At 42.8% G+C, this 12,451-nt stretch overlaps 2 protein-coding genes across 5 annotated transcripts in view; both read right to left on the bottom strand.

Annotated features, from left to right (window-relative positions):
- Positions 1-12,451, bottom strand: part of MAPKAPK3 (mitogen-activated protein kinase-activated protein kinase 3) — a 42,782-nt gene that overhangs the window by 5,313 nt on the left and 25,018 nt on the right. Inside the window, exons 3-9 of the mRNA XM_021409726.1 lie at positions 8,809-8,948; positions 7,950-8,014; positions 5,775-5,854; positions 4,815-4,941; positions 3,185-3,260; positions 2,884-3,008; positions 808-893 (exon numbers count right to left, since the gene is read on the bottom strand). Of these exons, the coding sequence (XP_021265401.1) occupies positions 808-893; positions 2,884-3,008; positions 3,185-3,260; positions 4,815-4,941; positions 5,775-5,854; positions 7,950-8,014; positions 8,809-8,948 (699 nt within the window). The remainder of the gene's footprint in view (positions 1-807; positions 894-2,883; positions 3,009-3,184; positions 3,261-4,814; positions 4,942-5,774; positions 5,855-7,949; positions 8,015-8,808; positions 8,949-12,451) is intronic.
- Positions 8,830-12,451, bottom strand: part of HEMK1 (HemK methyltransferase family member 1) — a 127,093-nt gene continuing 123,471 nt past the window's right edge. For all 4 annotated transcript variants that reach the window (XR_002442586.1, XR_002442587.1, XR_002442588.1 and 1 more), the window contains one exon: positions 8,830-8,948. The gene's annotated coding sequence lies outside the window, so the exon portion shown is untranslated. The remainder of the gene's footprint in view (positions 8,949-12,451) is intronic.

Here is a 12,451-nt window from a genome sequence, read left to right as displayed (position 1 = left end):
GTAAGAAATAAGACTGTTCCCCCTTTTAGGCACAAATATGAGAAGTATAAGCTATTATTTTGATTACCTTAAGTGAAACCCACGGAGCAGAGATGATATTCTGAAACTCAGCCTGATTAACAGATGGGATTCTTGTCTCTTGTTTGAAATACTATTGTATTAATTAAATGATCTCCTATCCATCCCCCACCATCAAAAAAAAAAGAGATAAAAAGATTAAAAAAAGAAAAATAAACTCAACTGGGTTACAGAATGAAACTTGAACCGAGACCATTAATAGCTCCATGTAGCACCTTATCTGGTAATCTCCTACAGGGCACTAAGCTGAAACCCTTGCTCCTCCCCCAGGCACTTTCCAGGCTCTGCCAAGGATGAGAATTCCCACTAAACATAAGACTCAGTTCACACTAACATAGCTATGCACAATGGTGCCTAAGACCACTAATAATAGCTCTCTCTAAATCCTGCACTGATGAGGTAAGTACAGTTTATTTTTATATTTTTTTAAAGGGAGTAACACGTGTATGTGCTGCAGTCAACAGCGACTGCCTGCTCACAGAAGATATAGCTACATTTTGCTTCTGCTTCCAAGGATGCTACTGTGGGTGTCTCTCTTTGTGTGTCCTCTGGTAACACGAAGAAGAATTGTGGTTCTACAGGCAGGTGCCCTTCTGTGAAGGGTATAGTAGGTTAATTAAGTTAAAAGCAATAATCGTCCTTCTCTTGCTATGCTATGTGGAGCTACACCATAAGTTCTGCATGCAAGAATTCATCTTGCTCTCTTGTAAAAAGCTACACGAAACTCACGTTAATCCAAGGGTGATTCATAAATTGAGAAATTGTCATCCTCTCTGTTGGGTCAGTCTTCAGTAAGTGGCGAATCAGTTGTTTGGCTGAAAAACAGGACCAACATAGTGTGTTGTAGTCTACTACTGTGGTCCCAAAAAAACCTTGAGAACACAAAGACCTGCTGAATGAAGAAAGGTAGTTTTTCAGAACTCAAAGCACTATTACTGTTTCCAGGTTAAGAAGCCATATACAGTGTAGGAGATTATTATGCCTGAAGAGGCAGAACATGAAAATATCCCAAACTGAAAAGGTAAGAAGGAAAGACAAAGGATTGGAGATTCCATGTATGCCATCTACTTCACAAAACCAACAGTTACGAGAGCAAGAACTTGAGAAAAAGAGAAATACAGGAGCATAAAGCTGCTGGTTTAACATATGGCAACAAGCCTAGCATTATGGGCTGAATGAATGCATAAGCTGATGTTTTGAGAAGTGATAGAAGACAAAAACTAGCACAGGCTGTGAAAACAAAGACAATAAACTTCTCTGACAACTGAGAGGCCACTAAAAAGACAACAAAGTCAAAGAAATGGGTTACATAAACTGGCTTTACAGCAGCTTTCTGTGAATGTGGTATTGGCCAAAGCAAGGGGTACTAACTCTGTAACTGAGATATCAGATGACGAGAGTTTGAACAGATTCTGTAATGTAGATGGACAGGAAACACTGCATCCAAGGGACATTATTCGGAAAGACTTAATCATAACTTCCTTGGGGGAACCTAGAAAAATTTCTGAATAAGTCCTTTTACCAACATTAAATGAAAGATGACTAAGTGGTTTGAAGGGGCTGTGACAGATAGAAGTTGAGGCTTTAGTTTAATGATGGAGGCCACAAAGAAGATGTTCAGGAGAGAGTACCCAGAGCCTAAAATCTACAAGGTTCTAAAAAGGAGGAAACCATGAACAGAACCCACTAAGATGATTACAGGAAGCTGGTGGGAGATTCAGAAGTAGCCTCCAAAGATAATGTATCGAAGGAATGATCAAAAACAAAGGAAATGATGACAGAACCATAGGAGGGCAAAAAGAGGCAGCCTAAAAGAGTGCCTACAAGCTACCAAATATTCATAGGTTCAAAGGTGGAGGACATCTATCTTCACTGATGCAAGCATATGGAAACTCTACACATTTTCCAAGTGAATGTTCTCTGATCAAGCTCTGCTAGCATTATAATAACTACTGTAATACGAACAAAATCCAAGACCAACAAAATATTAAGCCAGAAACCCATAAATTAAACATCTTTCCTACCAAGGTGCAGTAGTTCATACTGCACTCTCAGTCATGAGGGGTTACAATAGCACAATCACAGTGTTATTCCAGGATAATTTATTAGTGCTTTAGCAGCAGATGTGACAAGATGTTAACAGTAGTAGAATAAAGGGCTTGTTAGAAAGAAGATGTGCTCAGAAATTGCTGACCCTTCTCTCTAAGATAGGCAGCTGAGACTTCCAGGTTACGAGACTGTCAGAATAACAGAGAATCAAAACCATCCACTTTCAGGACACTGCCTTGAGCCCATTCAGGTCACAGCTGAGCAGTAGCAGGTTTTGGTCAATAACTTATACAAAATAAATTGTTGACCTTGATTTAAGTGGTGGCTGGCAAGCTGCCATATCACAAAGAGCTAGCATAAAAAGTTGCCAACCTTGCTGGCTGTATCACCAAGGAGGGCAAGGATTGAAAGAGTTCTTAAGATAGTTTGCCTTTCTTCCAACTTAGCTTGCATTACAGCTGCCCTGACAATCCCCTTTCTCAGGATTAAATATTTTTGTTTCCTGAGGGTTTAACTCAGGCTTTCACTAGCACTAGCTGGATTTGAAAGAAAGTTTTCAGTCATCATTTACTTTCTACAGTGCTTTGGTTGCTGGCTAGTGTCTGAATCCCATGACCTCTGCATCACCTTACAATAAAAATACTAAAATTTTAAAAAAAAGAAATAAAAATTAAATCACGTTTTTAGAAAAAGTCTTACATAAACACTTCTTCACTGCACAACACCATACACATCAGAGGCACTGAGCATTCTTACCTTCTTCTGATACTTCAGCCCATTCTGGATTGGGAAACCCATATTGCCCCATCCGAATTCTTCTCTTCATTCCTGGAGAAATAGCTTGTCCAGTGTTCGAGTAGAATGGAGGGAATCCACACAGGCTAAAAGAATGGACAAAAAAAGCCTTATAATTTGGAAAGCCCTTTCATCTCTTAGAAGCTCCAATGCAAGCTTATGTTTTCTGAAGGCTGTGCGATCCTAGAGGCTAACTACTTGTAAACGCAGATTTAATAACATTTGTTATATCTGTTTATCTGGACTCTTTTCAAATACTTACAGAATATATGTGATGACACCCAGAGACCACATGTCACATGATTTGTCATACTTTTCAGGACCAAGGACTTCTGGGGCTGAAGAATTGAGAAAAAACTTGATTTAACAGAGTACCAGGTATTTGCTCTCGTTTTCATCACCTTATAAGTAGCAGCATAATTCAACAATAAATATGGGAGGCATTAAAAAACTGTAAAATAAAACCAAGAAATCCCCTACACCACAACACACTGCAGTAACAGTGTGGTATTTCCTATTGACAAGTTCCCAAACACATCTCTGTAGCTTTAAAGACGAGGAACGGAGCTGGCAAAATGCCCTATACTCTTCACCTTACTGTCTCTCTGCTCAAGAGAGTACTAAGATTACAGAAAAGCAGAAGGAGCTATAGCTAAATGTGTACAGGGAGACATAGCATTGAAAGAGGCCTGAGCATATGTTCCAGAAATCAGAACAGAAAGGACCTGCTTAGCTGTGATAAAATTTTGAACAGTACCTAGGTGGAGTGTCTGCCTGCTACAGAGCACTGAGCTTTTCCTTTGGCTTCCAGAGCACTCTATCTTTCCCTAAGCAACAACACTTTACAGAGATGCATTCAGGGGGGATGTTTTCCCCCCAGCGCCTCCTGGGCAGGTGAAATGGCAGGGAGCTTGAGTTTGTAAGAAATGACTCTCTAAACATATGAGCAATCCTGCTGGTTTATTTAAAAAAAAAAAAAAAAGAAAAGAAAAGAAAAAAAGGCGTCGAGAAGGGAAATGTCAGCCTGTTTATATACAAATATAAAGGCAGAAAAATGTGTACGTGAAAATTCTTTAACATTTTATCACTAATCCCGGTTTAAGAAAACAAAGAAGAAAGCACCAGGAGAAAACTACTGCTATGGTAGGTTTCTGCTAACAAACGAGTAATGACATCTTTCATTACAAAAAAATCCAATGTAACATCTACATAGAAGAAGGGAACTCTTCTAAAAAATTACGCCCTTTTTCCTCCAAAGAAATTCCAAGCACAGACTGCCTCACTCATACCATATGGTGAATGACTATTAACTCAGAGACCAAAAAGGACGTACTCTGAAATGAGTGCACAAAGGACAGTCTAATGTGGCATTCATTACGCAGCGCTTTGGACAAACTGCAGGCAAAAATTCAGCTGTGATTAAGTCACTTTAGTCTATTATTATTATTTCCTCCATTTGCCATCTTTAAGAAGCCTTACAGCTGAGGGAGTACTCTCCCTGATTTCTTATTGCATCAGTTAACCTATGGGAAGTTTTGCAAGGAAACACCCAAATAATTATGAAGCTGAGTTCAAATTATGGCTACTATTGCATCATCCAGAGGAAACATCAAGTTTACTTCAGTGTAATCAGAAACAAAACATTCTCTCTCCTTGATCCTTACTTGCATCCCTTGTTAAAGTTGTTTCCCCTCCTACCAAGGAAGAAAAGGAGGAGGGCTGGACCGGACCCACACTCAGTTTTGGGATGGGCTGGATGCCATTTTAAATTCTGCAGGCTCCCTCTTTGCATTACATCCACAAGAGAAGATCTGCCACCCATTCCTACAGCCCACAGAGCCACTATAGCAGGAGGAACAAGAAACAGAATAAATGCATTTTGGATGACTCACCCACGTAATAAGGAGTGTAACAGGGGGTCTGCAGTGCATTTTGTACAGTGGTTTCTTTGGCAAAGCCGAAGTCTGTGAGTTTGAGTACAGTATCCTTTTCTTTTGATGTGTAAAGCAAGTTTTCAGGCTGAAAGACCACCAGGAGAAAGGATAAGCAGGGCAATGAAGAGAGGCCTCCAACGAGCTGTGCAGTCAAACCACTCCTGCTTGCCTTGATCACCACCAGCATTTGGATCCCCTCTTTACCTCACAACCCATCATACCACACAGAACATTCCCTCCCAACATAGCAGCACTTTGCTCAGAGGAAGGATCAGCATCCCTTGCAACATGGTGTTAGCTCACTGAACGTGTTCACGGAGCATTTGAGGCTAAGCACTTCAGTTTCTGTGCTGGTGATTGGCAATGGCACATAGCTCCACAGAAGTGTGTATACATACACATATCTGACCTGTTAAACCATTCTCCAGTTCATACTTTGCACCATCTCCACCCTCCTCACATACTCCTCAGTGACACCAAACAATGTCAGATCTCTTGACAGCTAAATACACAGAAGTATCCATAGAAACTTCATAAACCCTTTGTTACAAGGCAAGTACAATTCAGAAAACAAGTAATAACTGATAAAGACTGTAGATAAGGGTATTGCACCTAGTGTAAGTTTACTTCAGGCAGTGTTATTTTCTTGTTAATTAACTGGATTCCAAGTCGCTAGCACCTCCTCATTTAACCATCAGACTGTCTCTGCATTCCACAAGTGGAAGGCATTAGCACACATGAACATTTTGACCTTGGACTAGATGTGATCTAGTTGTGAACAAATCTCCTCACACTGGCAGAGGAATAGGAACACTTAGATCATCTATTTGTACTCCTAGTTCTATTTAAACCACCACCACCCATTTATTTTTCCATCCTACACTCTTCTCTCCCTGACCACACACCTTCAGACCTCACCTTGACGTCTCTATGGGCAATGTTCATTGAATGCAGATACTGGATGGCTGTTCCAATGTCTCTCATTATTTCAGAGGCCTCTATAAATACAATTTTAGAGAAAGGTCACATTAACATTCCCACTGTAACTCAGGGACATGCTTGGGAATGCTTATGACTTACAAACAGCTTGCTGGAATACATGGCTAGCGTCAAGACTAGAAAATCTAAAATTAGCCCTAACAGCTGTGTTTTGGTTTTGCAGGCAACCATACCCCAATTCCCCGGCTGCTCAGCCCTCCTCCCAAGCAGGCACAGCAACTGAACAGTTGAGAATTCTGCTTTTTATGAGCTTGGAAATTTGTGCTTTGATTTGCTCACTGGAAAAGCAGAGAAGGTACACGAGCAGCTCCCAGCCAGGACACAGCTCCGGTAGTTCAGGACATGACCTTGGTTATCCCAGACAAAAGTTTAACTTCCAGCTTCTAGTTCAGGGGTTATGGGAGGATCTAATAGATTTTCTAAAAATAGAGCATCATAACAATATAATAATTTGAGGACAGGTCACGTTTTTTTTCTCACTGTCTTTAGAAATGAAGTCAGCAGTTCTGCTCTGCAGAGACCAAACTTCCCACTACAAAACAAGATGTTTCTAAAATATAACATACATCCCAGTGGTCAATTCTCTGGCTGGTGAGCTGCCTTGCAAGAGCAATACTCAAGATCTGGATGAGTTCAGTTACACGTGGAGAGCTTCAGAGCAGGGAGGTGTGACATCCCCATTGTAGCAAATGAGTATTATATTATATCTTCATTAACAGGGAAACAGAAATAGCCACTTCAACCTGCTGCTCTTTTTCTGCACAGGAAAGAACCTCAGCTGCAGCAGTGAGATGGAAAAGAGAAATTATTGTACTGTAACCTGGAAGCCATTTTCACATCACTTTTGATTGAAATTATGCAATCTCAGGCAAGAACAATCAGAAAAGCCAAAAACACATCTCCAGGGAAAGCTGTGCCAAACTTCCCCCTTCCTGGCACAGGCCAAGAAGCCTGGCTCTAACGGAGACTTATGGTTGATGAATAAATGGCCAGTGAACCTGAGGAATCCAGTGGAACAGGGCTTATTCATCTCAGGAATGAAAGAAAGTATATTTTTAATCTTAACACTCCCAAATGGTTTCTGAGGAAACACGTAGGATATTATAAAATGCTATTTAACATAGAAAAATCTTGTTTGTAGCACAGCAAAATCACTAAGGACCCTGAGAACACCTTCCTCCCCAGAATCTTGTGTTTTAGCGAGGAACAAATAAAGTGCCTGAAAACGCTCATTCTCCACACAATTCTCTCACAGCAATTCAAGGATTCATCCCAGGCCAGGGAACACGTGATCAAGAACAGGCTGGCCTCTATAGCAGCCTTCCAAAACACAAGCTCAGGTGTAATTTACAAGCTCAGGTATAAATTGTTCCTCTTCAAATCATTTTGTCGGGATGCCAGTTACTAACACTAATATTTTCACTCCTGCTTAGAAATAACCTCATTTGTTGTGAATGGGCAAGAAGAACCACATTCAAGCACACCTGTGGTACTCAGCAAATAATGATTAGCACTGACAATAAAAATGGCAAGAGTACTCTACTGCAAGCTCTGTCACTGGCTCCTAGCAGGTCTTTAAGCATGCACACAGTCCCTATTATAGATGAGCAGGCTTGTTTACAGCATGGCTAATAAAACTTCCTTTCAAGTAGTACTTTAAAACCCTCAAATAAGAAATATTTCATCAAATGTGATTTGCTCATTATATTCCCCACCTCACAGTATAGCTGTGCACGGGGCTGCTGCTTAAGGGACAGCCAGAATAAAAATCACAGTAGGAGCTGAGCTGATATTGGAGGTGGTCTGGCAGGAGACCAGGGACAAGAGTAATAGAGGCTGTGGTGGTTCATAATTGAAAAAGCTGAGCTAACTTGTATAAAGAATTTTCCTCTAACCTTCCATGTTGTGCCTGAACTTGGCACAGTCCAGTAACTTTAGAAGTAACTGTTTACTACAGAATTGAAAATAAATAAATTAATAAATAAAAACCTACCAAAAAATCAAACCAAAGAAAAAAAATCCTATAAGAGACCTAAGCAGGGGGACAAAGCAAAGAAGCAATTTCTCACGAACTTTAAACTTGTCATTTTTCACCTCTCTCAGTGAAAGCTTGGTCTCCTCTCTCTTGGATCCTGCTGAACAGCTCTCCTCCCTCCATGCTGAAACAAAGAACACACAGAAACAACAACAAAAATACCTTACGTGAGCAGGAAACACCAAATTAACACCTGACTGTGCATCTGTGAACCATGGCAGGAATGGATTAGAAGAGATTACAGACCACCTCCCATGCCAGTGCTTCTTAAACGTCACACTCCTTTGAATCAATGCACAAAGCCATTGTGACATGGAATAAGCAGAAAACAAAGCAAAACCAAAGAGTTCTGATGCTTTCAGTTTAATGCACACTGACACAAGGAACATGTCACACACAGTTGGGAAGTCAGGTATGATGGCAATAGGAGGCTGTTTTGTGTAAGGGTAGGAGATGAAGAAAAAAGAAGCGAGGCAACAAAGCTACTGAAAAATATTATTAATTTGTCCGTAGTGAAGACACCAGTTGTGGTATTACAGATCACGGAGAGAGTAGGAAAAGTTATAGTCAAAACAGAACAAAAAAGATCCTGTCAGATCATAGGACTTGCAGCTGAGGTCCAATCAGTCATCGCATTTGTACAGACACATTTCAAGATCATATTAATTGGTCAGCTTTCATAGGGATAATTATCAGAGTACAAGAAAAATTTGTGTTATGCTTAAGGTTCCTCATTCTGCCATTGCAAAAGTTGGCTGGAGCAGCTATACATTTACCTACGAGTTCTACAGAGACAACAACAGGCTTGCTGCCCGAACAAAACTTGTGCTGCTGAGAAAGCTCACTTAATTCTTATCTAAGCCAATATTTTCTCTCTCCACTCCCCGCAGCCCCTCAAAGAGCAATGCTGGTCCATACCATTCCATGACAATGAGGAGGCATCTCTTTCCATGATGTATGTTCTCATAAACATCCAGGATGTGGACAATGTGGGGACAACCCGATGCCCGCCAGTGATATTCTACTTCCAGACGAGCTTTTGGGTTGTCATACAGGAGCTGTAAAGAAACAGAAGAAAACAATGACATCAGTTTGTATCATTCGACTTTAATTTGGTAGGTAAATGCAGCCAGCTTTTGAGCTGAAGGATGGTGCCAAGGACTACATGGGGCACGTTCTCCAGCCAAATGATGTCAGTCCATCACAGGACTTCTACCATCTCTGAACTGTCCCGCTTTCTAGACTGAAGAATACAGAAGCCATAAGTGGTTCTCTGGAGCTGAGGGGCCTGGAGTGGCAGCAAGGAGTGATTTTGAAGAAGGTGGATACAGAGCCATCTCACCCATCTCCAGATGAGAAACTGTACGTTTCTTCCTACTTTTTTTTTTTGCAGAACTTGCACTGCAGTCAAACAGAGTACGTGCGTAAAGGGAACTCCTGCAAGGAAACGAGACCTCGTGCAGCCAGGTAGAGATGGAGCTCAGTGGAGCTGGAGCCTCCCACTTTCTGGATGGAGCAAACTTGTTCTGCAAGTAATTATAACAGAGGAAGGAAAGTGCGGGAGGGAGGCAGAGCCTCCTTCCCACACCTTCATTTTATAGACTGCAAGGGCCATAAACACACAGCTAAATATTCTGCAAAAATCTCACCTTCCTTTTGGAGGAAAAATAGTATTGGGAGAAGGTGTAGTCTCAGGACACAACCACTCAGATCAAGAATAAAATGCGCTGAGCTAGGGAAAGTAATTCTGCCGTCAGTTTAGGATTGATTCCTTTCTGGAGCAAAAGTGATTTCCTCCTTATGACCACTTTTCTTATGCCCAGTTGCCTCAGCCACCTCCCAGCTTTTCTCTTAGGGATGGCTCTCAGGACATCTCCTTTCAATGGAAGGGAAATTAAGCACGCCCATGCATACCTAGGGGTTAAAGCCTTAGCAGGTAACAGCACTGAGACGCTGCATAAGATTTTCTTCCAAACAAAAGCATCTGTTAGTCCGGATCCTCTCATTCAGTTCCCCCTACTAAGGACAACAACCCTCCAACCTTCTCCCCAGCTGCTGGGAGAAAAGTCTTGCAGGTGCAGTGCAAATCCTTGAAGTTCCGAGACTGAAAACAATAAGAATTTTCATACTGACTATGAATATGCTTCTTCAACTCTACACAGACTTCTCACAGCATCGGGGTCAGAATGGCCTTTTATATATCTAAACGCATGAACTCCCCCTGTCACATGCAAGGCCGGTTTATTTTAAAGGCGTTAATCTCTGGAAGGGAGGTATAAGAGCTCATCTTTCCGATCCTGGAACCTCGCACATGAGAAACAAGTCCCTTCCCTACACACTACGGCTGTGATATGGGTTTGGTACGTCGTACCCTGTGGAAATAATCATTGTAATGATGGAGCAGCAACACAACGGGCGCTATAAAAAGCATCATCTAGTGCACTGAAAGAACAGAAAAATACCTCTGCTCTAGTCACCTTGGAAAAGGATTAAACAACTGCTCAGGGCCTCTTTTCAAACAGGCAAACAAAAACTGCTGCACTACCTGGCCTTAGCCTGGAGCTCTTCTCAGAGCTCTTCCTCTGTTTGCTATCAGGTCCCAGTCAAAACACAACAGCATGATAGCTGCTGAAAAAATGTACTAACATGCAACCTATCATTAGGGACCTAAGAATCAACCCAAGAAAATGAGATTGCTTCTCCATCCAATTGCTGAGTTTCCCGAGGCTCAAATAGTGTCTCGGGCACCTCTTGGAATACAGAAGCATGATTTAAAGGTCACAAGAAGGAAGCCACAAATTCTAGTTTCTGTACTGACTCCAATGCAGGCAATTTGCATCACTTGGGTAAAGAGCTTATTCCCCTTTGCTGCTCCAATGGCCCCGCAGCACAACAGGCACAGCAGCGCAGCAGGGACGGCCGTGCCACCACACAAATCACTGACAGACCCCTGGGCAGAATGCAAGGGGCTTCTCCTCTTCTCCAGGCTGGGAACAGGAAAAGGGTGATGAGTGCTGTGGGCACACAGTGCTGTGCTTTTGTGATGGAGGAGGGGACGAGCTGCCTGAGCAGGCGCTTCCCACCAGGACCGCCCTGGGGCTGCTCAGCTCTGCCCCACAGGTTCCAGGGCCCCAGCACGCTGCCAGCTTCTCCGTGGTGCAAGCGGCTGGACGAGCTTTCTCACCGAGTTCCATGTCCTTGCAGCCAACCTACTTCTTCCACAGCTGTCGCTCTGCTCCCAGAGCGCACCCGTTTGAGATCACTCGCTATCCGCCTCTTCCTTCCTGCTCCAGCCCGGCGATGGCCTGATTTCCAACACAAATAACTTCCTAAAAAAAGAGATGGCTCCAATTTGGACAAAAAGCCCATTCGCAAGCCCAAGCGCGCCTGCTTTACTTTTCAGCCCCCGGCCCATTCAGCAGCTTTCCCTTCCCAGCCACTGTGTTCCAGCTCATAGGGCTGTCCATCAGCATTTTCCTCTCTGCCCTTCTGAGCTTGGGCTGGTGCCTGGAGGGCTCTTCAAAGGTTCGCTCAATGACACGTGCAACAATATAGCTCGAACACCCTCAGGACTAACCAGGCCATTCAGAAAAGCATGAGGCAATTTACTGCTTGGATGTGACTGGATCGGTGCCACTTCTGAGCAGGACGCTTCACAAACCTCCTCACCTTTCCTGTGCTGTTAATTAGACATAACCATTATCTCCACTAACATTAACTGCACTATAATCTGTGTACCTGGCGCTTGCACAGTGTGCAGAGACGGTTTTCATGTTTGCACTGAGCGCTTATGAAAATTATTTCACTGAACTGAATTCCCACTTTCTAAAGAGCCTTTATGAGGCATTTGGATACACGAGGATCCGCAGCTTCTGTTCTCCATTCCTGCAAGCAGATTTCGTGTACCCCTCAGAGCCAAGCTTGGAGGTACTCATGTCAAAGTGACACCTGGAAAGCAGAGAACGGGAAATGCAAAAATGAAGAGTACACACACCAAAATGTGCCAGAAGCCAAGCAATGTTTGATGCATCAATCAAACACTAACCTTTGAATTTCTGCTTCCGAGCCTTAAAAGTAAATGAAATCTTACATCTAGAACTGGAAGCTATAATCTACATCTTTTTAAAAGTCTCACAGACGCAGATACCTGTACGATGAAAGCCAGGCAAGGCTAAAGGTTACGTTTCTACAAACTGTTGGAGATGGTTTAGAATCAGCCTGAAATTCTAGCCCAGTGGTAGCAAAACAGTAAATACTGCTATCTTCTCAAGGTCCTCAGCCTGCTCCTATGGCTGTGCCAGCTGTGGTACCACCGTGCCCAGGTCTCTGGCATTCTACAATAGAGCTGAGGGAATCGCTGACAAACCCAGAGCTTCAGAAAGTCTTCTGGCACCACTGGTTCATGCTATGGTTTGAAGAAAGAGGAGCTCCAGTCTCCCCCAAAGCTCCCACATGGCACAACTGAATTGTGGCGTGATCCTGCGGGCAGCAGCATGAGCCAACCCAACTCCACATCAAGGAAGCCCCGAAACAATGCCCCATCTCCCAGACTTTTGCTGTT

This window comes from Numida meleagris, chromosome 11 (genome assembly GCF_002078875.1).
Source record: "Numida meleagris isolate 19003 breed g44 Domestic line chromosome 11, NumMel1.0, whole genome shotgun sequence".
Lineage (NCBI taxonomy): Eukaryota > Metazoa > Chordata > Aves > Galliformes > Numididae > Numida > Numida meleagris.
Note: the sequence above shows the minus strand (reverse complement) of the source record. Positions and strands in the feature narration are given on the sequence as shown.